We start from the raw sequence: 23,279 nt of genomic DNA, 5'->3' as shown, positions 1-23,279 counted from the left end.
GGGCTGTTATGAATAATTTGTGACACATATTCTCAAATGCACCAGGCTTTCTGGACAATACGTTTTTATCTCTTGGATAAAGGCTCTGAATAGGGTTCCTTTGTGAACACAGGCTAAGGGACTTTCGTTGTGCCTAGAAGATGCTGTGGGGTGGCTGGGAGTTTGTGGGTCTGTTTTTTTATTTTATTTTAAATGTTTGTTTATTTTTGATACAAAGAGAGGGAGGGAGAGAGAACAAGTGGGGGAGGGGCAGAGAGAGAGAGAGAGAGAGACGGCGACAGAGAGTCTGAAGCAGGCTCCACGCTGAAAGCGCAAAGCCTGACGTGGGGCACGAACCCACGAACCGCAAGATCACAACAGGAGCCAAAGCGGGACACCCCTTGGATCTGTTTGTTTTTTTTTATAGCAGTGATAAAATTCAATGTGGGTTCTAGAAGGATCTCTTGGCCTTGGGTGAGTTGGGGCCAAAGGCACCATCTCTTAACGCCCCAGAGGGGGGCGGCAGCTCAGCCTGGTGACCTCGTGCATGTGACTCTGCTCCATCATCTCTCTGTGAATCTGTGAAATGGGAATGTTCTCGTTCTTCCCTGCGATGGTGGGTGGGGCTGGATGGGACGATGCCCGCAGGGGCTTGGCACGGGGCCGGCGCGGAGTAGGTACTCAGCGGGCGGCAGCCAACATACCGTCGCTATTAGGTCCTTATGCTTGGACGTCCCAGGACCTCCTGGCACTAACGGTCATGTGACTAGAGGCCCAGAGTGGTGGGAGAGCGTCTCGGTGCCCTGTCCGGAGGCGCCTCTGGACCCAGAAAAGCTGGGGCACAGCTGCCCTTTGCTGCCCGGCGCCTGGCGCTCTCTGACGCCGTCCCGTGCCTTCGCTCGGAGGAGTGGACCCTCAAGGTGGCCTTGGGTTCTGGGCTCTTTGCCCAGCCCCCTGACAATTACCTCAGCTGGCACCCTGCCAGACTGAACCCTGAGCTCCTGCACCCCAGCTAGTCAGACAGCCATGATTAGTCAAATAAAATTTCCATCTGTTGAGGAATTTTCGAGAGTTATTACTGGCTATAAAAGCAATCGGAGGAGAAGGATGGATCTGAGGGGGTAAGTGCCTCTAATTATGTGCAGTAGTGACTTTTAAATAAGGTTGCAGATGTCCTTATCAGAGTGAGCCAGACCCCTATTGCTGTCTGGGCCGGAGGGGGTTGGGCTGGTGGGGATGGGTCCTTCTCTGTAGAGGGAAGAAGAAGAGGGGCATTGTATTGAAATTTGGGGGGTGGTCATTATGGCATTTAGGAAGATCTGAGTCGCAGAGGGCCTAGTATGGTGTCTGGCATACTGCAGGTGCTTAATGCATGCACGTTTCTGTTTTCCCTGCTTCCCTCCCCTGGGGACTCAGCCAGGCTCCTGGATAGAATAGCAGGCTCTCAGGGCCGGGCTGTCGCTGTCACAGACTCTGTGTGAGCTGCGGGGTTGGGTTTGCATGAGGCGCTGAGCCCTCCCGCCTGGCTGTGCCCATCAGCGAAGCCATCTCCCTGCGTGTGCCCAGCTCCTGGGTCCTCCCTGATGGCCTGGTCACTCCATCAGCTGCAGAGGGCACAATCTGGCTTCCAGCTGTGCTGCTGGCTGCATGGCCTGGGCAGGACCCTGACCCTGTGTGGACTCAGTTTCCCTCCCTGTGAGTGGGGATGAGAAGGCTGACTTGTCCAGGCCACAAGTCTCCTCACTCTTCTTTCCTGGTCAGGCCGGGAGAAGGGCCCCGAGGTGTGCACCTTGCTTCAGGCTCCTGTCTCTGAGGGCCGACACCTCTGCGGGGGGTAGGGAGGGGGAATTTTGGGGCTGGAGTAGGCTGAGTCTCTGGAACTCTCCCCCGCCCCGTGATGGGATGGGCACCGAGGAAAGGTGCCTGTAGGCTCTAGGACAGCGAGAATTTTGATGGTTTCAGCCCTGCCTGGGTTTTGTGATATCTGCAGGTGGGTGGTGGGCAGTGGGTGGCAGGTCTCCGTGGGGGCAGCTCCTGTGGTGCTCCTGGGCGTGGCCCCTGACACACGTGTGTGCTCACTGGTGCTCCCCACTTCTCTGTTTCCCCCCTTCTTGGGGGCCAGGATGGGAGCGTTTTACATGTGATGGAACAGGCCTGGGGCTTTGGGCTGGGTGGAGAGAGGGTCCAGCTGGTATCGGGCCTTCCTGTCGCTGTACTGAAGCCCGCGCTTGCTCGCTGAACCGCGCCCTCTTAGGCCAGAAGCTGTGACGGGGGCAGGAGATGCCGGGCAGCCAGAAGCCAGCCCTCCGGGTGCCTCTGGTGGCGCAGGGAGACACCATCAGCAAGCAAACCCAGGCACCCAGTGGTTTCAGACCGTGCTCAGCGCTCTAGGGACCCCGCAGTAGAAACAGGAGGTGTTGTGTGGGGGCGGGGCGTGCGTGCTGGGGTCCTTGGAAGAGCCCCTTGAGCAGATGCTACCCCTGGTTTTGTCATGGTCACATTGTATGCCCCTCCCCCAGGCTTCTTCCACCAACCCCCCCGCCCCCTTCTGGTCCCGGGCATTGGGAGCCTCAGGGAGCTCGGAGCGCCCCCTGGTGCCTCCCTCTGTCCTGGACCCTCTCCCTGGACCCAGCCCCTCTCCGGGCCCCTCAGGCCACCCTGGGAGGAGAGCCTGGTGATTTCCTCCCAAAAGGAGGAGGGTGCTGTACATCCCTCTTCAGGGTGGAGAAGGGGCGTAAGGGGCTGGTCAGCTTTTTCTCTCCCCAGTTCCTCGTTGGCCGGAGCCCTTCTCCATGTGAGGGTTCCCGGGACTTCTGGGTTCGGGCCTGTGCCTTGGGCACAAGAAGGCTTAGAGCAAAATGATCCTTAAAGTCCCTCCCCCTCGCCCCCCTGCCAAGAATGAGAGGCTGGGAGCCTTGGAGCTGAGAAGCTGTAGTGTGTGGAGGGTGGGGAGGCCCCCCCCAGGGAAGATGGGTTTGAGATGGCACTCTGTGCCTCACCAGCTGATGGTCAGTCTGAGCCCCAGTTTCCTGATTGCTGAGCGGGGATGGTAACCTCAGTGTTGTCACCAGGTTAAATGGGACCGTGAGTCCCCCAGGCTTCCCATCATGGTTTTTGATGATGTGCCCCAGACCCAGACGGCAGTGGATGGAAACACAGCCACAGGGGTGCAGCCAAGAGAGGTTCGGGGGGCTCACAGAAGTCCCGGCCCCTTGACGTGTGCATGAGCCTCCGGCTGGCCCTTCCCCTTGGTGGGCGGCTGTGGGGCAGGCCTTGGGGATGACCCTGCGCTCCTGAAGGTCCCTCTGTCTTTCAGCGGCTCAGCCTCGCTAGGGTCCCCTGCGGACCCCCCTCCCCAGGTGTCCAGTCCAGCTCCCCTGCCTTGTCTCAGCCCCGCTTGATTCGCCACCCCCTGTGTGGCCCGGGATCCTGGGTTTTAATACCTGGGTATTTCCGTAAAAATTCTACTTCTCTCGAGGCTGTAGCCTGCAGCTGTGCCGGCCTGGCACCCTGGGGGAGGTCACGCAGAAACTGGTGTATTAATAGTCCCGGCAGCTGCCTCTGCCTTCTGGCCTTCCACGTAGCCTCCTGCATACGCTGTGGCCTCTCCGCTCACACTCGGCACCCCTGCCCGCAGCCCAGGAATGCACCGGACTTTGGGCCCCTGGGAACGGCAGCTGGGCGGACACCAAATGTCAGAGAGAACGCACCTGGGAAAATCAGCCTAATGGAGCCTTTGTGGCGCTGGTGGGTGAGCTGTGAGCCCCAGGGCTGCTGAGTTCTGGTGTGTTCGGGGGCACGGTCATGTCTTTGTGGTTTGTCTGGCCAAGCCCTCTCCCATGAGAGAAGTGGCCATTCTGAGGACACACGCACTGTCTTTACCCCAGCTTTGAAGGCCCTGTGATCTGTCCACTACCCTCCACCCCTGTGGCCTCTGGTTGATGCAGTGAAAGGCCTTGAGCCCGTAAGGTTTGCCGGCTCTATGCCAGGCACTTGCGTGCCTTATTTTATCTCGCCCTCCCAGCAGCCTTGCATGATATTTCTGTGACACCCCTTCAGATGACCCAAGGACCAGCCTCGTTCTGTGGAGTCAGAGGGCAGGGCTGGCTTCCCGGGTGAGAACTTTCTAGCAGTGGATCAGTGGATGTGCCGAGATCCCATTGCTGGGGGTCTGCAAGCAGGGGCTGATGGCCCCTCCATTCAGGAGGATGGAGAGGACCCTCCGCAGCAGGGTGGGACTGGACTGAGAGGGGTCTGGGGGGGCCTCTGCCTTTGGGGATCACAGTCCCCCGAGTCTTGAATTCCCCCCTCCTTACTGGATATAACATCACTGATCCCACTTAACAGGACGAGGCACCGAGACTCAGAAGCGGGCGTTTCTGCGCCCCAATCGCCGGTTCCTCCCCTTTCTCTGCTTGTCCTAGGCGGCCGGGTTCTGAGCAAGTCACCCTGCGTGTTGCTTGGTGGAGGCAGAGTGGGCCATTGGTGGCCTTGGGGGTCAGGAAGAGGAGCTTTGACCCACTCAAATATTTCTCCACTTACTCTGCTAAGCACTTATATTCCCCTGAGTGCCTACTGTGCGCCAGGCCCCGGGGGAGGAGATCTTTGCCCTTGGCGAGCTCACGGTTGAGTGTGGTGGGTAGGGGGCTTTGCCTGGGGTTCCCAAGGATCAGAATGAAGTCCTGGCCTTGCCCAGACCAAAGAACCAGTCACCTGGGGTGGGGTCTGGGCATCTGTGCTTTGTCACAAGTCCCCCCAGGGGATCACGGCTGAGACCCAGATTTAGGAACTGGGGATCCTATCTCTCAGTGGCCAGCTGTGCAGCAGCCAGGGGGCTCCAGGCAGAGGGCAGGTGGGAGGGGTGCCCTTGGGATCCAGAGTCGGTGGGGAGAAGGGGTCACCTGGGGGTACTGGGTGCTCCCCCATCCTGTGAAAAGCAGTAGGCAAAGGGCAGTGAGTCTGGGGCTCTGTGGGGTGAGTGGCAGGTGGCTTCCTACTGTCCTGGTCCTGGTCCACAGGGACGTGGATTTTAGGACTTTAGGTCACTGCTGTGTCCCAGTGACTAGGATGGACTGGCGTGGAAGAGGGGCTCACACTTTGTAGGAATGGCCTTCAACAATAATGATGAACTTCGTAAGGCAGGACAAGCCCTCCTTGCCTTCAGCCACAACCTCTGCTCAAGCTCTATAGACCAGATCCCGTGCTGGACGCCTTGTGTGTATTAACTCATCAGACGCTCCCGAGGACCCCAGGATACAGGCACGATGATCACACCCATTTGGCAGATGGAGAAACTGAGGCTCAGGGAAGTCCCTCTCCGGGGCTGTCTCCCCGCGACCAGTTCAGGTTTCACCTCTGCGGAGGGGTGTGCTCGGAGCCTGGGGCCAGTTGCACACACGCCCTTATCCGTGCTGCCTTCACAGTGTGTGTAGATGTCTTGTCTCCACTGCCCAGGACAGTGAGGGCTGGCTCGTGGTAGACCAGCTGTCTGGACCTGATGCCCATGTTCTCAGCCACTAGGCTTTCCTGCCTGCTTGACAACAGTTGTGAGTTCATTAAGTGACTTCGGCATCGTTTCCCGGGGCCCTGGGGTGAGGCAGAGGTCCCCCAGCTTGCTGTCTCCCCAGCTCCCAGGGAGGTAGCGTCACCCCAGGTTTAGATCAGCTGCGGTTCACGCAGCCAGCCCTCCCGCAGAGTAATTACTATAATTTCCCCTGCATAACCCTCCGCTCTTGGGTGATATTGTGACCGAAATGTGAGAAGCAGAACCCTCCCTGCCCTTGTAATTGCGGCTTCAGAGGCGCTGCTGACATCTCCAAAGGGAGCTGGGGGTCTGAGGCGACACCTTTGAACTCTGGCTTTTTGACTCTGGCTGCTCTGCAAATGCACGCATGATTAACGAGTGGGAGCGTTGATTCTCCGTGTCCCCGGGGCTCTGTTCACATCCCTGGTCCATCCTGGAGCCTCGTGGCAGCCCCCGTGAACTGGGGGGCGGTGCGTGCTCCTACTCGGCCTGGCAGAGAGGTTCCGGGTTCCCCGAAATTGTGCAGCGTGTGAGCGGCAGGGCCTGGCTGCATCGTGGGGCTCCTGTGCTCGCCCGGTGCTTCCCAGCCCTTCTGCCCAGGTGCGCCGTTAGGGAGGACGTTCTGACGAGTCTGCACCTGCCCCAGGTGTTACAGACGAGCAATAATACGGGCAAAAATCATGACCCTGGGTACCGACCTCACCAGACACCCTCCTCCTCACCTTGTAAGTGGGAATGCATTGAACCCCCTGGCAGCCCACCACGGTGATGGCTCCCCAATTACAGATGGGCTCCCCAATTACCTGAGGCCCAGAGCGGGGGCTGACCTGAGGGCAGGGAGCCAGGAGGTGACGGAGCCCAAGAGCCTCTGGTGCCAGCCTTCTAAGCCTCCTGCCGTGCAAATGGCAGAAAGTCAGCATTCCTGAAGACGCAGTGCTCCCCGCCTCCCCCTTCTTCTTTTCCTCCTTCTTCCTCATTAATCCATTCACTTATACGTTCATTCATTCAGCCTTATTTATGGGGATAGCCAAGCATTGTTCTAGGTATCGGAGACTCAGTCTCGTATAGACTTCCATCCTATTCCTGAGCTTCCATTCCAGTTGGGGGAGACAAATCACAAAAGCAGACAAGTGATGACTTCAGGTTGGAGAGCTGTGGAGGAAAATGAATAGAAGGGGAATGCAGGGTGCTGGGAGGGGGAGACTAGCCAGCATGGTCAGGGACCGGCTAAGCAGAGACTGGAAGGACGCATGAGAACAACATGCAGAAGAAATTCTAGGCAGAGGGAACCATGCGTGCAAAGGCCCTGTGGTAGGTCTGCAATGTATGTTTGAGAGCCTGCAAGTAGGTTGGTAGGATGTGCTGCCAGAAAACTGAGTGGGGATTTCGCTTAGGTCATGATCTCGCGGTTCGTGGGTTCGAGCTGCGCATCGGGCTCTGTGCTGACTGCCAGCTCGGAGCCTGGAGCCTGTTTCGGAGTCTGTGACTCCCTCTCTCTCTGACCCTCCCCTGCTCACGCTGTCTCTCTCTCCTAGAAATAAATAAAACATTAAAAAAAAAATCTCTCCTCTTGACCTTTCCTTGCCCAGCTGACTTCAGCATGTCTTTCCCTCACAGCTAACACCTTCCCTGCACTTGTGCTGGCGTGGATTTGCCCACCTCAGTGCGGTGGCCTCTGGGTGCTGCTCTGCAGTGTCCGCTGGGCTGCCCGGTTCCTCAGCCTCCTGGCGCTTCGGAAGCTCTTTGTTCTCTGGATGTTGAATGGAGATCTGTGCCCGCTATGTTTATCCTACTTAGGTGCTCGGTTTCTATTTTTGGCGTCTGCCGAAATACCTGCTTTATATGTAACCGGCTCAGTTACATCTCCTTGTTGTCTTTATTTATTTATTTCCCAAACAAGAGCCGCCGCCCCACCCCTGCGTGGCCCCCTGGCTCTCTGGATCCCGGCGGCGGATACAGGGAGGAGTTAAGTTGTGTTTCTGAAGCAGTTGGCGGCTTGGCCTTTCCCCGGAGGCTTGAGCGTTGCAGCGTGTCTGGCTGTGCCAACGTCCCTGCAGCGAGTCTGGTTCTGGGAGGTGGGTGCACACGTGTATGTGGTGTGAGGTTAAGACAGTCGGGGAGGGGCTCTCTTTGGGGCAAACCGTAGGACGGGGCTCTGGCGAGCAGGACAGGAGGCACTCAGGAGGCGCTCGCAGCACCGGAGGCGGAGCTGAAGGACTAGTTTGCACACGCCAGGAAGAAACCGCTCAGCCTGAGACCTCGCTGGGTCAGGTGGCCCCAGCCAGCTTGGAATGATTCCACAGGACTGGAATTCCGGGTCGGGGGGGAGAGAGGACATCTAACGGGTGCGGCTTTGGCCGTGTGGCCAGTCTCAGTTTGTGTTCAGAGCCTCATGATCAATAGCCCTGCCTGGAGTGCAGTTTGGGAGGGGCAGTCAGCCCTGGAAAGGCGTTTGGGGGTGCTTATATCCCAAGAAGAGGGGACAGCCAGGTGCGTGGCTGCTACAAAGGCCCAGCGTCCCCAGCAAGGATCTCAGGGATGCGCCAGCCGTCCTGGCCTTCAGAGCCCCTCCCAGGTGGAACATTCGAGAATGAGGCCACAGCCCTCCGAGTGGATGGTGGGGTGGAGGTCAGAGCGGATGGAGGATCCCGGGTCTGGAGGAGGTGGCGGCCACGCGGGGTCTTGCTGGGCCTTGAGGGCTGGGTGGTCACGAGAGGCTTGCTGCTCAGGCAAAGTCATGGAGGCCTGGCGCTTTGGGGGTGGGGAGCCGCCGGGGAGTCACTGGTAGGGAGTCAGAGTGTTGTTGGAACCGCAGACTGAGCATGGAACTGAACCCCAAGGAGTTCGGGCTCAGGAGGGTGATGGCGTCCCGCCGGGGGGGGGGAGCCCGGTGGGAGGAGGGCTTTGGCGGAGCACCTACTGTGTGCCTACACGCCGCTAAGCGCTGTGTCGTGGCCTTATTTAACCTTGACAGCAGTCCTACTCCAAAGTACCGCTATTTACCCCTCCTATGCAGAGGGAGAGACGGGGGCTCAGAGAGGTTAAGTGACTTGGTCAAGGTCACACAGCCAGCAATAGCCAAGAGGGAGTTTGATCCCAGGCTCGGCCAACATTGTCTACTTGTCTGGCTTACAGACTCATCAGCTGTGAGGTCAGGCACCTGCTGGCCTGCCCTGGATTTTGGCCCCAATTCTTTTTCTTCCTCCATATTTTTAGGCACCCCTGAGCATGGCTGCGGGCAGGCAGGGGTGGCCAGTGCAGGGGCAGGTTGGGGCGGGTCCGAGGTGACTTTCTCGTTTTTCTCCTCCCTCCCTTCCCCCTGCAAAGAGCTGGAACAAAGCTGGCAAAATTGGAGTCAGCAGAAAAGTCTAATTTTCACTTTAGACACGTTTGTAGCTGACAGATACTAACCTGACCTCTAGACTTTCCCTCTAGACGGGTCTGAGCTGAGTCCTGGCCTGGACTCGGGGACACGAGCCCTGTCATGAATTCACTGTTGCGTTTTATTTAAAAAAATTTTTTTAATGTTTTATTTATTTCTGATAGAGAGAGACAGCGTGAGCAGGGGAGGGTCAGAGGGAGAGGGAGACACAGAATCCGAAAGGCTCCAGGCTCCGAGCTGTCAGCACAGAGCCCGACACGGGGCTCGAACTCATGAACTGTGAGATCATGACCTGAACTGAAGTCAGACACTTAACTGACTGAGCCACTCAGGTGCCCCCACTGTTGTGTTTTAGACAGGATGGTTCTTGTCTTTAGGCCTCAGTGTTTCTACTGGGAACATGGGAGCGATGGTACTCAGGGTGGGGTGTCACAAATTCAAGTGCCTACAGAGGCCCCCACCCTGCAAGAAGACACAGTGTGCAGTGGGCCAGGTGTGGGGGAGCAGAGGGTGCTGGCAATGGGTGGTCCGGCGGCTCCACTTTGGGCTGGCCAGCTGTTGCTGTGTGGGGGCAGCTGTGGCTAGATCCTTGGATTATTTTAAGAAAAGCCTGGCGCTTCTGGCTGGCTCAGTCAGTAAAACGTCCGACTTCAGCTCAGGTCATGATCTCACGGCTCATGAGTTCGAGCCCCGCGTCGGGCTCTGTGCTGACAGCTCGGAGCCTGGAGCCTGCTTGGGATCCTGTGTCTCCCTCTCTCTCTGACCGCCTCCCCCCACCCCCCCACTTGCACTCTCTCTCTCTCTCAGAAATAAACATTAAAAAATTAAAAAAAAAAAAAAAAAGAAACTTCAGAGATCTGAATTGTGCTCCAAAATATTTCAAAATTTAAATGTTAGCAGCTTATTTAAGACATTTTGGGGGAAAAAATTGTGTAGGCCAACGAAAGCAGCTTCATGGGCTAAAACTGGCCTGGGGATCACCCACTGGCAATTCCGGGACCGGGTCCCTTGGGTTTCTTCCAGCTGGATGAGATACAGCTGCATTTAACATGCATATAAATAAAAATCAGATATCTGCCTTCTAAATATATTGATTTATATTTATTGATGAGCCTGATGTTTATCATGTGCAGCTAAACTCAGAAATAATGATGGGGTGGAAATTTCCTGGAGAAGCTTTAATCACAGATTAGGAATCCACGGGCCTGCACCTCTCTCTCCCTCTGGATTACTTCTGCCTCTTATGTCTGTCTTTAATCCTTCCTGTGCAGACACAGCCTGGCCTGGTTTCTATGGCAACAGAGCATGCTACCTTCTTCCCCTCATATATTTGTGTATTTGGAGAGAGAAAAGCGGGGCGGATGGCCTTGACAATTCCCTTGCCCAGACGCAGACCCGGGGACTTCTACTTTGTACCTTTGCAAGATCATGGGCGGGACGGGTTTATTTGAAGCCCGTGGGCAGCCCAAGAGCAAGATTTATTGGCTTGCAGGAATTTTCAAGATCTCTGTTTAGAGCTATTTAGAGCTATTGACTTGATCACATCGGCTACTGTTCCCAGTTGGGAGAGTGCTTGTGGATCAATTCCAGAGTGTCCAGAGAGCAGTTGGCTTATCGGCCCTTCTTAGGGTGGGCTTGGGAAAGACCTTACACAAGCCAATGGGGTTAGAAGAGGGTATGGGGGTCAGAGTGGCCAATGAGCTGAGCAGGGTGGTCTGGTCATTCTCACCATGCACAGTGAAGCCAGGAGGGCCCAGAGATGGGGGGAGGGGGAGATGGCCGCACTGGGGCTGGGGTGCCTGATAACTATCAGTCCCAGGCAGTGACCAGGAAGAAGAGGGGAGTGGGTAAGGCACAGACACTGGAGTCTGACTGCCTGAGTTCGAATCCTGGCTCCATCACTGTGAGGCTGTGGGTCTTGGGCAACTTACTTAACATCTCTGAGCTCCTGCTTCTTTAGCTGTAAAATGAAGACCATAATGCTGACTGCTTCACAGGTTACCGTAAGAACTGAGAAGGCACGTGTAAAATGTATAGAATATAGGTCAGCAAACTTTTTCTGCAAAGGACCTGATAGTTTGGGCAAACTCTTCTGTACGGGACCAGAGAGGAGACATTTCAGACTCATCAAGTCTGCTGTAGTAACTCGAGAGAGACATAGACAGTATGTAAATGATGGACGTGGCTGTGTTCCAATAAAACTTTATTTATAGATCCTGGAATTTAAATTTCATATACTTCTCATGTGTCACTAAATAGTCTTCTTTTCCTGATTTTACCCCCGACTGCTTAAACGTACAAAACCCACCCCTCGCTTGTCGGCCGTGTAAAGGCAGGCAGCGAGTCGGATTTGCCGGTGGGCCATGGTTTGCTGACCCCCGATGTAGGATAATGCTGGTCACAGGTTCCTTGACTATTGGTCAATGATATTACCTTTATCTTCGCCATTATTCTTTTCGTCTCAGGAGAGTGGATTGGAGGCAGGAAAATATTTGGCCCAGAAAGAGAGGACTTGGGCCAGGGGAGGAAGGGTGCATAATAACCACACTCAGGAAGGGAAGATGTTATCCCAGCTGGGGCGAGGGGGGTGGTGGGAATCTTCTGCTATTCGTGGGCAGAGTTGACAGGGAGGTGGATTTCTGGCTCCGAGGCCTCCAGCAGCCTGTTGGAACAGACTGCCTGGGGCACAGTGAGCTCCCGTCACCAGAAGAGCTCAAGCAGAGGCCGGAGCCCTGACACGCTGCTGGGGGCATTGGCTCGCGGGGCGAACAGACACTGCCTGGGGTCTGAGCTGGTCCCTGCAGCTCCGGCCAAGTGGGGGCAGGGCTGGGGAGGTGCTTCCTGTTTCCTGTTTCTCCATGATCCCTTTTCCTAATCCTCCAAGCCCCTTGCCCTCTTCCTTCTTCTTGAACAATCCAGTGATGTGTACGGGGCCAGCACGGCCCGCATTTAACCGGGAGGTCCGGGTGGGGAGGCGTGCTTGCTGGAAACACACGGACTGTGGTCCTGGGTCCCGGTTCCCATCCCAGCTCTGCTGCTTCCGACCTTTGTGCTCCTCATTTAACCCCTCTGAGCCTCCGTTTCCCCATCTGTAAAGGGGACGCATAGGACCTCCCTGACAAAGTGCTTGTTACTGTCTGTAAAATGTCTAGTGTTGATTCCTGGCGGCAGTAGGTTTTCAAACAGTGCTCACTCGTGTCCCCCACAGTCCCAGCCTCTGGTCCCAGGGCGACTGGGTGGCCTGGGGGGGGTGGGGTGGTGGTCAGGGAGGAGCCTGACCTCTGGGATGTGGTCTGTCCACCAGCAGTCTGCTGTCGGACGGGCCCTCCCCCAAACCCGGGGTGCTGGCGTCTTTGGGGAGGGATGGGGTAGGGCGAGGAGTCTGGGCTTCCCACAAGCCAGGGACCTTCTCCACCGAGAGACAGACATTCACCCTGGGCAGGGGTCTGTGGTCCTCAGGGTGACCTCCCGACAGCCCAGAAGGTCAGAGTGATCTTCCTCCTGAACCCGTGGGCCTGGGGGAGGGGCAGTGCCAGGGAGACTAATGGGGTAGAACAGGTGTGTTCAGCTGAGGCGGGCGTGTGCCCACAGGCGGAGGCAGCCCAGGGTCCCTTCCCCTTGTCTCTACTTCGTGTGCTGGGCCCTCTCCATGAGTGACTTGCACGGGGAAACTCATGAATCCTTACAACCACCCTATGACGGCACATAACTGCTACCCCATTTTATGGATGAGCAGACTGAGACCGAGAACCCAGGTCAACCTGCCCGGGGCTACCAAGGAGGAAGTTGGTGAGTCTGGCTTTGCAGCTGCGTCGGACTGCAAAAGCCTCTCCCCTCGACCCACACCCCCATCCACCGTCACCTTTCCGCTGGCACTGGGGTTCACAGTGTGCTGTGTGGGCCCTGGTCATGAGAGCAGCCAACGCTTTTGGGGTGGCTTCTCTGGCCCAGACCCTGGTCCAGGGCACAGGGTAAAACTGTAAATGCCCTCTTACCTTTTCTTAATCTTATAATCCTCACAACCTCTCTATGAGCTATCCCCGTTTCACAGATGAGAAAACTGAGGCACAGAGAGGTTATGTAACTTGTTTGAGGTCACAAAGCTAAATTGCAGAGTTGATTTTAACTCAGGACTCCCCACCGGGAAGCCGGTTCTCTCTCCGTTCTCTTGCCTTGAAACTTGACCGTCAAGTGCTTAGCATATCATCAGACACAGAAGGGCTAATGCGATAAACAAACAACCAAGGCCAAGGGGCCAGCAGTTTGTTGGGAGATTGGTGAGTCTGGACTCACTCTGGACTTTACATTCCCTTCTGTGTGATGGGGGCGCCATCCTCTCACCCCCGCCCTCGCAGTGTGGTTTGCGTATGCGGAGAACGGCCCCTTCTGCTACAGCGGGACAGATGTGTGCCACGAAATCACCGGGCAGTGCAATATGGCACAATAAGACCCACAGGGCTGACGGGAAAATGGGGTTAGGGGTCATACCCGAAAACGTTGTCAGCGACCCACAAAAAGGGCAGGGATCTAATGAAAAGGTCGCCAAATCCTGTCCGTGGTTAGGGTTTGGAAACACACACACATACTAAATACACGNACCCTGCGTGCAGGAGGAAGAGAGGAGCCGTAAGAGAGAAAGAGCCCAGAGAGGAGAACAAAACAGGCTGGGGCGGAAATCGGGAGCGGGCGTTAGGCTGCCGGTGAAGTGGCAGAAGGCAAAGTTACGGGGAAATGAAGTGGAACCTCACAACCGCAGGTGTGGATGGTCAGGGCCGCTGTTCTGTGAGGCGCGTGCGTGTCGTGTGTCCCCAGGCTGCTCCGATCAGCAGGTGTGGTTTGCTGTTCACCCGGTGTTTCCGATGTGTTAGCCAGCGGGGCCTCCGTGCAGCGCTCAGATTGTTCCCGCGTATCTGGGTCCCCCCAGAGCGTGTCTGCGTTGTCAAAGCACGTGTGACAGCAGAGCTGACCACACTTGGGAAGGTCAGGAGTTAGGAGGGGTGGCCGGGTCTTTCCTAACTAGGGACCTCCTTGTAAGGTTTGCCTCACCCTGGAAGATGGCCTTGGCCTCTGCAGTGCGGGGCTAGGACGGTCCCTGGGACCCGGGTGAGGCTGACCCTCCGGTAATGCCTGCCCCTCGCTGACCTCCGGAAGCTGGTGTTTTGGAATCTCAAGGGGCCACCTTGGGGTCCATAGCAGCCCCCATCCCGCCCATGTGTCTGCAGCTCCTTGAACTCTCTCCTGTTGGGCCAGTAAGTCCCAAAGACTCAGGCGCCCCGGGAGCCTGGGGGTGTTTCTGTGGCCGGACTCAGGCGGTCTAAGAATCCGCCTTCCTTTGCTGCAGAGCCCACGATGGGGCCTCCATGTGAGTAATGAGGCCTCGTATGTGTCTCCTCCTTGGAGCAAAGAGAAAAAAAAAAAAAGGATCGCCTGGAATTTATTAGTCTAATTACATTTTCCTAATGTGGTTGACCCCCCGCTCACAGCAGGGCTCTTATCAAAGCCACAATCACACGAGCATTATTGGAGTTTTAATAAGAGTCAATTGGTTATTGTCCTTGCCACGCCGGACACTGTCGACGTAATCCCCGGAGCCCCTTGGGGAGGCGGGGAGCTCGCTTTCTTTGCCGGAAGATTATTTACATTAATAACAAGGATTAGGGGCTTGTTTTATGCGTTGAGGAGAAGCAGAGAATGCCTTTGTTCAGGCGGCTTCCGGCCACCGGCGGAGGAAGTCCAGAGAGCACTGGGCTGGGGGTCAGGGGCTCGCCACTCACCACGCCTTTGCTGTGTGAGCTTTGGGAAGCCGCCTCGCCTCTCTGGTCCCCTGCCATATGGAACAAGGGTTCACGGGTGGTGGCGGTGAAACGACGCCCAGGAAGCACTTCCTTCGCACACAGCAAGTGTCGAGTGTGGGCTGTGCCAGAGATGTGGCGGTCACTGGGCTCCACCTCTATCTCCTTTAGTTTTCTTCTTTTTAAAAATGTTTTATTTATTTCTGAGAGACAGAGCATGAGCAGGGGAGGGGCAGAGAGAGAGGGAGACACAGAATCCGAAACAGGCTCCAGGCTCTGAGCTGTCAGCACAGAGCCCGACGCGGGGCTCGAACCCACGAACCATGAGATCATGACCTGAGCCGAAGTCGAATGTTGAACCGACTGAGCCACCCAGGCGCCCCTAAATGACATTTTCAACACCTTCCCCGCAAGTAACACTTAGAGAGTCTTTGTCTTATAGAAACAAAGTCTGCGCATGGATAAACGATTTTTCTGAATATTGTGAATTCTTGGCCACTCAGTTTCACATCTGAGTGAGCGTGTCCAGGGTACCAGCTTCTGCCCTCCCGGACCCAGCGTGGGGGGCGGTCTCATCCTGTGGAGAAGAGACGGCACCGCAGGGGCTCGAAATTTCCGCTCTCCCGTCGGCTGTGTGGTTTGGCACCATTCTCGACCTCTCTGTGCCACAGTTTCCCCGTCTGTAAAATGGGGATGAGAAGAGGGGCTCTCTCATAGGGTTAGTGAGAGGATCAAATGAGGGAACCCTTGCAAAGTGTTTGGGGCCATGCTTTGCCCCTGCTTCACAGAGGCCGGTCTTGTCGGGTGAACCGATGTCTGAGTGTCTGTTTTCTACTTTATGAGGCGGGGGACACGATACTGACCCCACAGGGTTATTTGGAGGGTGCAGCGCGATTGTGTGGGGGCATCGTCACTGCGGTCTTCTGTTTCCCGCAGTGACCCCGGGGGTGTCTCTTCATTCCCTTTCACAGACCAGGGTTGTGTCTGAAGTTTTCAGAAGACTTTCAGACTTCCACTGCCTGACGGCCTTGGCTGGTCACCAGCTCACACGGCAGAGCCGAGTAAAGGGGTGCGCTGTCTTGTCCACTGCTGTGTCCTCAGGGCCACACGTGGTGCCTGGCACGTAGCAGGTGCTCAGTAAATAGCAGACGGACACCCCTGCCTGCATGGAGCTTACGGGTTGTGGATGGTGATAAGTGGAATGCAGAAAAATGAAGCAGGGGCTGGGAAAATAGGGAGACTGAAGACTATTGAGGGGGCTTTACAATTTTAACTATCCAGGGGTTAGGAAGGCCCACCGGAAAGTGCCATCCGAGTAGAGACTCTAAGGTGATAAAGGAGCAAGGCGGGCAGCTGTCTGGGGGAAAGGGTGTTCTAGCCGAAGGAACAGCAAGTGCAAAGGCCCTGCGGTAGGCACATGCCTAGAGTGCTTAAGACCAGAAGGGAGCACCCCCTGCTCTGACATCAGCTGAAGGCCTCTAGGCCAGAGGGAGGCAGCTGAAAGGAGGCTGAGGAAGACCTTCTTCAGAATCTTGCTGCCAGTATGTCTGTCCCATACCTGGCAACCGGTACTTAAATATATCTACCAGGTCAGGCTCTGCCTTCCCCTTTGACATGGCCTCTAGCCCTCCTGCTTTACCTGTTTGTATGCAGGAGGCCTGGCCTTGGAGCCTGGGGGTGAGGGGAGAGGTCTGGGGGTTCCTGGGAAATGCCTTCCCCCAAGAATGCCGGGAGAGCTGTCCTGCTGGATCCTTGGGGAGGATTTGTCCGGTCAGAGCAGAATAAGTCAGACTCTCAAAATACAGGAGGGCACACAGAGGCCACATGGGGCAGGGGTCGGCCAAGTTCACCCACCAAATTAGAGACCTGGGACTGGGGGCTCAGTCAGTTAAGTGTCTGACTTCAGCTCAGGTCATGATCTTGCGGTTCGTGGGTTTGAGCCCCGCGTCGGGCTCTGCTGACAGCTCAGAGCCTGGAGCCTGTTTCAGATTCTGTGTCTCCCTCTCTGTACGCCCCTCCCTGCTCGTGCTCTGTCTCTTTTGCTCTCAAAAATAAATAAAACATAAAGAGAGAGAGAGAGAGAGAGAGAGACCCAGGACTGACATCAGGCAGGAAGTCGGGGGCCCAAGGGGTCGAGGTGGATGGGGACAGAAACGGGGTCCCCTACTGATTGGCCCCTGGAGCCTGAGTTATCTCTGCCTGGCAATGGAGGGAAGAGGGTTGGCTCTTAGGCTGGGAGTGACCCTGAAGTTCATTACCAGCCCTGGACTGGGGAGGTGGGAGATTCTAGAAGGAAGTCCACACAGAGGTACCGGAGGCCAGTATATCCAGCCAGGGCTCTGCCATCGGCATGAAAAGCTCAGTGGGGACTCAGCGGTGACACCCAAAAGGAAAGCTTTGCAGGCCTGGACCAGGAGTGGGCTGTCCCCCGCCAGGGTCCCCCACCACCAGTGAGACCTACATCTGCTGGCCACTCTAGACCTCATCCTGATTCAACACAAAAGGTACACCACCCCCGCCCCCCGCCCCCGCCGTCTCCTAGCTTGCCTCAACTCCACATCCCTGTTTGTGTTTGAGAACTTCTCTTTTGGAACTCCATGAGGCTTTCTCCTTGCGTCCCTCCGTCCCTCCTTCCGCTTCCCTCCCCACACTCACCTGCCCTGGGTGCCCTCAGGCTGGTGGCGCAGACCAGACCAGGGCTAATGAACCCAGCATGGTGTGGGGAGGGGAGGTCTTAGAGCTGGGAGAGGAGATTCCCAAAGGTAGGGCAGTGTCTGGTCTACCTGGGAAAGTCAGGGAGGGCTTCCTGGAGGAGGCGTCACTCAGAGAGAGTACTGGAAGAGAAGCAGTTATGCGGGAGTCTGAGGTGGGGTGGAGGGAAGGGCATTGCAGAGGTACAAGTGGGGGAGTGCAGGGCGTTCTGAATGACTGCTGTTAGTCTCTGAGGGCTGAGGGGGGCGTGCCAGAGAGGGGGCTGGGCAGAAAACTCACTGCAGGTCTCCGGAGACTGATTACACTCTCGCGACCCCCTGAGTATCCACAGGGTGCTGGTCACAGCTTGTCTGCTGCTCTAGGAGCAGGTGTCATAGTCTGCACTATGAGATGCCCAGGGACAAAGGTTGGGTCACTGGCCCAGGTCACGTAGCCTGTAAATGATAGGATGGGATCGGCACCCTTTAGTTTCTTCCCCTCAACCAAGATTGGAGTCCTGCCCCTGAGGGCCCCAGGGAGCCATAGCAAGCTCTAGAGCTGTGGACAGGAGCTTGTGGTGAAGGCCAGCAGCACCAGGATGCTGGGCAGGAGGGGACGTACCCAGGAGGCCTCCCTCCTGGCCCTTCCACTGGGCTCTGGCGAGAGCACTGCTACGGATTCTCTGGGTCGATGGGTCAGATTGCTTGGTGCCCCGAGCGGGCAGCCGGGGCTTGTGTGTTGGTCCTGAACTCTTCTTCCCCCTGTCCCGCGGCCCTCTGCTCCCCCGGGTGCACAGGCAGCTCGTGGAGGTGGGGGAGAGGCTCCCTGCCGCTCCCCCACCAGGAGCCCGGGCAGCGGGGTTCCCCCAGCGCCCGACTCCCCAGGGCAAACCCCGCTTCCCTTCCACGCTGCTCTCTCCCTTCTCCCTGCCGTGTGTCCCCGATGGCCTCATTTCCCCTCCCCGGCGGCCGGTGCCATCAATCTCACACATGTTCTTCCGCTCAGCTCCCTTGTAAGGGTTTTAAATAAGACTGGTTCTAGCACCCATCCCTAGGGGGACCTTGCTTTTTATGCTTTTCCTTCCCGAGGGACTCATTTGTCCCTTTTCTTTGTTTTCGGTTCCTAAGGCAGGAACCTAACCACGCAGAACAAGCCCATCGCCTAAAAAAATGCAAATAATGTGCAAGTCGTGCTGGGTCAGAACCTCCAGGAAATCTAAGGTACCACGTGCTGCTTCTTGAGGAAACTCTCAGCCTCCCCGGAGCGCCGACCGGAGTTTGTGGTGGAGGCTGCCTAGGAACACCACCTTCCCCGCCAGCAACCGCTGCGTGCCCAGCATCCCTCGCCTCCTGAAATTCTTTACCCCAGGGCCCCAGGAGTGTGTCATTCCTGCTCCTCAGTGTGTCCCGATTCTTTCACTCGGGCCACCGGATAAATGCGTGCCCAGAGGTGGAAGGCAGCCCGGTGTCGGAGATCCTTGGCCGGCGATAGCGGGTGTGGGAAGGTGCGTGCACCCGGTGCGCCCGCTCTGACAGATGGCCCGCTGCTAACCGGAGTCCCGGGCCGCGACTGGGCGCGGTGGGAAGGGATCTGGTGATTGATTAGTGATGCCTGCCATGGCGGTGAGGGAGCAGAGTGGTGGTGTTTGTGCTAGAAGGTTCCTTCTGGGGCTGGGGGGTTTGCCTCTTGCCTTTGCCTGCTCATCAGGCTGGCAGAGCGGGTAGTGGTGCCCTGTGGCTGCAGGGGGGAGGGGCCGCGTGGGAGACACGTTGGTCCCAGCTGATTTGGGGAACAGTTTAGACATGGCTCTGTCTGGAGACACATGCTTATCCAAGGGCACGTGCGTCAGCATCAACAAGCCGGGGCGGGAGGGGGGCGGGTAGGGTTGTGTCAAGGTGGGGAGGCTGAGGCAGCTCTGGGACATCGGGGGGAGCAGGGAGGGTTTGCCCAGGCACCAAGCCTTGAGATTCTTCTAGTCATGGTGCAGAGGGCTCGCTCTGTCCTTGGTGGGGCTCACGGGGCAGAGGCGCTGCAAGGCTGCACCATTGCGAGGGGAAACCCCAGGATGTCTTCCAGGCTCTTGGGGAGCAGAGGGCAGGTAGGCGTGCAGGGCCGGGTCTCACCAGAACCCATGAAAGGCACCGTGTACAGTTGTTCCCACTGAGACCCTGGATCCTTCCTGCATGAAAAGTACAAGTGGCGCCTGGTTGGCTGAAGGTTTATTGTGTGAAACTGACTGCTGTTTCAGGGAAGGGCCAGCTTCTGGTGCAACAGTAATCCCAAGGCCCCGGGATCTTACGAAGCTGAGGAGTAGGGGCGCCTGGGTGGCTCAGTCGGTTAAGCATCTGACTTCAGCTCTGGTCATGATCTCACGGCTCGTGGGTTTGAGCCCCGTGTCAGGCTCTGTGCTGACAGCTCAGAGCCTGGAGGCTGCTTCGGATTCTGTGTTTCCCTCTGTCTCTGCCCCTCCCCTGCTCACACTGTCTCTCTCTCTCTCTCTCTCTCAGAAATAAATAAAACATTAAAAAATTTTTTTTAATTAAAAAAACCCCCAAAGCTGAGGAGTAAAAGGAAGAGCAGCACGCTCAGGGTCCAGTCTGTATTCCAGTCATGCGGCTGTGCTGTGGGTTTGCTGTGTGACTCTAGGCAAGTTGCCTCCCTACTCTGTGCCCATGTTTCTTCTCAGTAGAACAAAGGGGAATGACCAGAGAGCTAAGGCCTTTTCTGCTCTGAGTGTGGAAATGGGGGGTGGTGCGTCTGATGAGCCGCAGGCGGGTGTGTCTGAGGGTTGGAGGCTAGCAGTGGTGGTGCATCAGGGGTCCCCCTCGCAGATGCTGATGGTGGAGGGGGGGGGGCTGCCGGAGANCGGCTGGTTTTGCCTGGAGGTGGGGGAGACTCACGGAAGAGCCCCCGCGTCCCGGGCGCTCCCTTCTCTGCCCCTCCAGCCCCAACATGCCCCGAGGTTCCAGCCGCACTGAAAGATTGCAGCTTCCTGTGGGATTTCTCCTCTGGGCATTTGTACCCGCTGACCCCTCATTGCATCTCCCTTTCCTTCCTTGCCCAGCCTTTCAGCCTCAGCCTGGGTGGATCTCCGCGGAAAGCTGTCCCCCACTTCTGCCCTGTGCCTTGCACTTGCCTTGAGTTAGTCCACCCCTCCTGCCCTGCCCTGCACCTGCCTCTCCCGTTAAATTCTTTGCCTTGCCGTCTGGGTGTGACTGCTGTCAGCCTGTGAATTCACAAAAGTCCCTTTTACTTTCTGCCCTGATCCCTCATCATCGGATCCTTGAAAAGAGACGGTACTCTTGTTAGTCAGGCTAGGCTGCGCGTGCTGCATTAATGAATACGTCTTGAAATCTCAGTGGCTGAGAACAAACGAGCCTGGCTCTTGCTCATGCACAGTCTGGGATCACTTGGGCTCTCCAGGATGGCTGTCTCCCACGGTGTAGCCCAGAGCTCCAGGGGGGATCCGTGCTCCTCCCCCATCTCTCCGTGAGGCCTCCGTGGCCGCTGCTAAAGGGACAGCCCGTGGAGATGGGCCTGTGCCTTTTAGACGCCTTTGCCCGGGACTGACGTCCTCTGCTCACACCTGGCAGGCCAGAACTGGTCTCAGGGCCCTGCTTGGGGCCGGGAGGTTGGTCTTCCCTGGGCTGGGGAGAGGGGCCTGGGTCTGGCCGAGCATCGGGGACTCCGTCACGGTCCGAGAGTCAAAAAGGATTAGAACTCCTGGTTTTGAGACTGGCTGTAGCCAAGATGTGGCATTAGCCTCAGAATGCCTCCCATGGAATTTTGCAGATGGTGGACTAGAGGGAAGAGAGGGGAGGGACCTCGCCCAAGGTGGGACCTACTGTCTGCAGGGGGGCCGGAAGTGGACCCCGGTTCTCCTGGCGCCCGGGCACCGTTCCTTCTCACTTCCTGTCCCGATGCTGTCGCTTGGACCCCCCACAGCCTCATCCCACTGTGCGAGGCAGGCGGGGGTGGGGCGGCATCGCCAGGGCTCTTGTGAAATTATTTTAAGACCTTGGAAAGCAAATTAGAATTTCAAACCATCCAGCCCTCTTGAAAGCAGACCGGGGGTGTGTTAGAAGTAATTTAATTTTTACTTTGTTTTATTAATAGGACGTGGGAGGGGAGGGAAGGTGTGAGATGTGGCGGAGGGTACTGGCGGCAGAGCCCGGCTTGATGGAACAAATCTCGGATCAGGAACATTGGAGAAGAGCAGGGGTGGGGGCGCCCTGAGGCTGAAGGGAGGGGTCCAGGGAGCATGTGCAGACCGAGGGACTATTGCTCAGATCAAAGAGGATCTAAACTGGCGCCTCGGGTCCCTCTGGGATTGGGCGCTATGTGTGTGTGTCTGTCTCCCAGGGCTGCTGTTATAAATGACCATAAACTTGGTGGCTTCAAACAACAGAAGTGTCTCCTCTCAGGGCTCCGGAGGCCGGAAGTCTGAAATCTGCAGCGCTGTGCTGAAATTCAAGGCGAGGGCAGGGCCACGCCCCCGCCAAAGGCTTTATGGGAGGATCATTGCTGGCCACCTCCAGCTTCTGGGGGCTCCTGGGGGCTCCTTGGCTTGTGGCCACATCCTCCCACCCTCTGTCTCTGTCCCCTGTTCCCGTGTGGCTCTGTGTCTTCTTTTCTCAGGACCCCAGGGACTTAGAAGTCATTAGATTTAGGACCCAACCAAAATCCAGGACGATTTCATCTTGAGATCCTTAAGTAATTACATCTGCAAAGACCCTGTTTCCAAGTCAGGTCACATTCTAAGGCTCTGGCTGGATATGAATTTTTAGGGGACACCCTTCAACCCACTACAGGGGGACCTTGGTGGGTGGGCCTCAGGAGGGCGCACATCACCCAGATCCATAATAAAATTCACTGTGTATGTTTTCCTCTAGAAAGACGCACAGCTTGCTTTGATTTGTCCAGGGATAAGGGACAGCAGTCTCGCAGGTGGGACTGTTAGGACAGAGGACAGGTCACAGGAGACCCAGGCAAAAGGGGGGATCTGGAAAATGGGGCACCAACCGAGCTGGCTGGAACACACAGGAGGTGGGCAGAGGCCTGAGGTCCTACCTCTCAGGAGTCGCAGGCATCTTTAAGAATATAAAGTTTTCCACGGGCGCCTGGGCGGCTCTGTCAGTTAAGCGCCCGACTTCAGCTCAGATCATGATCCTACGATTTGTGGGTTTGAGCCCCGCACTGGGCTCTGTGCTGACAGCCAGCTCAGAGCCTGGAGCCTGTTTCAGATTCTGTGTCTCCCTCTCTCTCTGCCCCTCCCCTGTTCACGCTCTGCCTGCCTCTTTCTCAAAAATAAACAAACACTTAAAAAATTAAAAAAAAAAAAGAATACAAAATTTTCTAGATTCTTCCCCAGAAAAATGTCCACCGTGATTTCACACGGCTGGTGTACAATCCCAGGGGCGTGCTCTTCCCCCGCCCCAAAGCCCACCCCTGGAACCCAGAGACCCCGGTTAGCACCCTACCAGAGAAGAGGTTCAGTAGAACAGAGTGGAAGGAAACAGAGCAAAATGTCATGGATGGTGTGTACAGCTCAAGCTGGATTCCGCACTCAGGAGGCCGGGGCAGAGCGGCTGTATCTGCTTATGGTCTGAGGATTATAAGAGATAATGTGGGTGACAGTGTTCCCTGGTTTTAGAAGCTAAAGTACTTATTTCGTCTTTTTTTTTCTTTTTTCTTTTTTTTTTTGGTTAAACTGTACAAAGCCATATCTGTTCATGGTAGGGAGAAATGAGGAAATGCAGATAAGCACAAGGAAGAAAATCCCTTTAATCGCCTTCCCCAGACAGCCTCGGCGACCGCCTTGATCTATGACCTTCCGAACCCTTTTCTCTGTATTTTATTTGACACCAAAGGGATCATAATACACGTAATAGCGAAGCTCACATTTTCACCT

The 23,279-nt window shown here is 56.4% G+C and overlaps 2 protein-coding genes across 2 annotated transcripts in view; both read left to right on the top strand.

Annotated features, from left to right (window-relative positions):
• Positions 1-995, top strand: part of ARHGEF10L (Rho guanine nucleotide exchange factor 10 like) — a 206,112-nt gene extending 205,117 nt beyond the window's left edge. Inside the window, exon 41 of the mRNA XM_077775561.1 lies at positions 793-995. Within this exon, the coding sequence (XP_077631687.1) occupies positions 793-995 (203 nt within the window). The remainder of the gene's footprint in view (positions 1-792) is intronic.
• ACTL8 (actin like 8) overlaps positions 1-23,279 on the top strand; it is a 66,576-nt gene that overhangs the window by 5,171 nt on the left and 38,126 nt on the right. The window lies entirely within an intron of this gene.

This window comes from Crocuta crocuta, unplaced genomic scaffold, assembly GCF_008692635.1.
Source record: "Crocuta crocuta isolate KB4526 unplaced genomic scaffold, BGI_CrCroc_1.0 scaffold127, whole genome shotgun sequence".
Taxonomy (NCBI): domain Eukaryota; kingdom Metazoa; phylum Chordata; class Mammalia; order Carnivora; family Hyaenidae; genus Crocuta; species Crocuta crocuta.
Note: the sequence above shows the minus strand (reverse complement) of the source record. Positions and strands in the feature narration are given on the sequence as shown.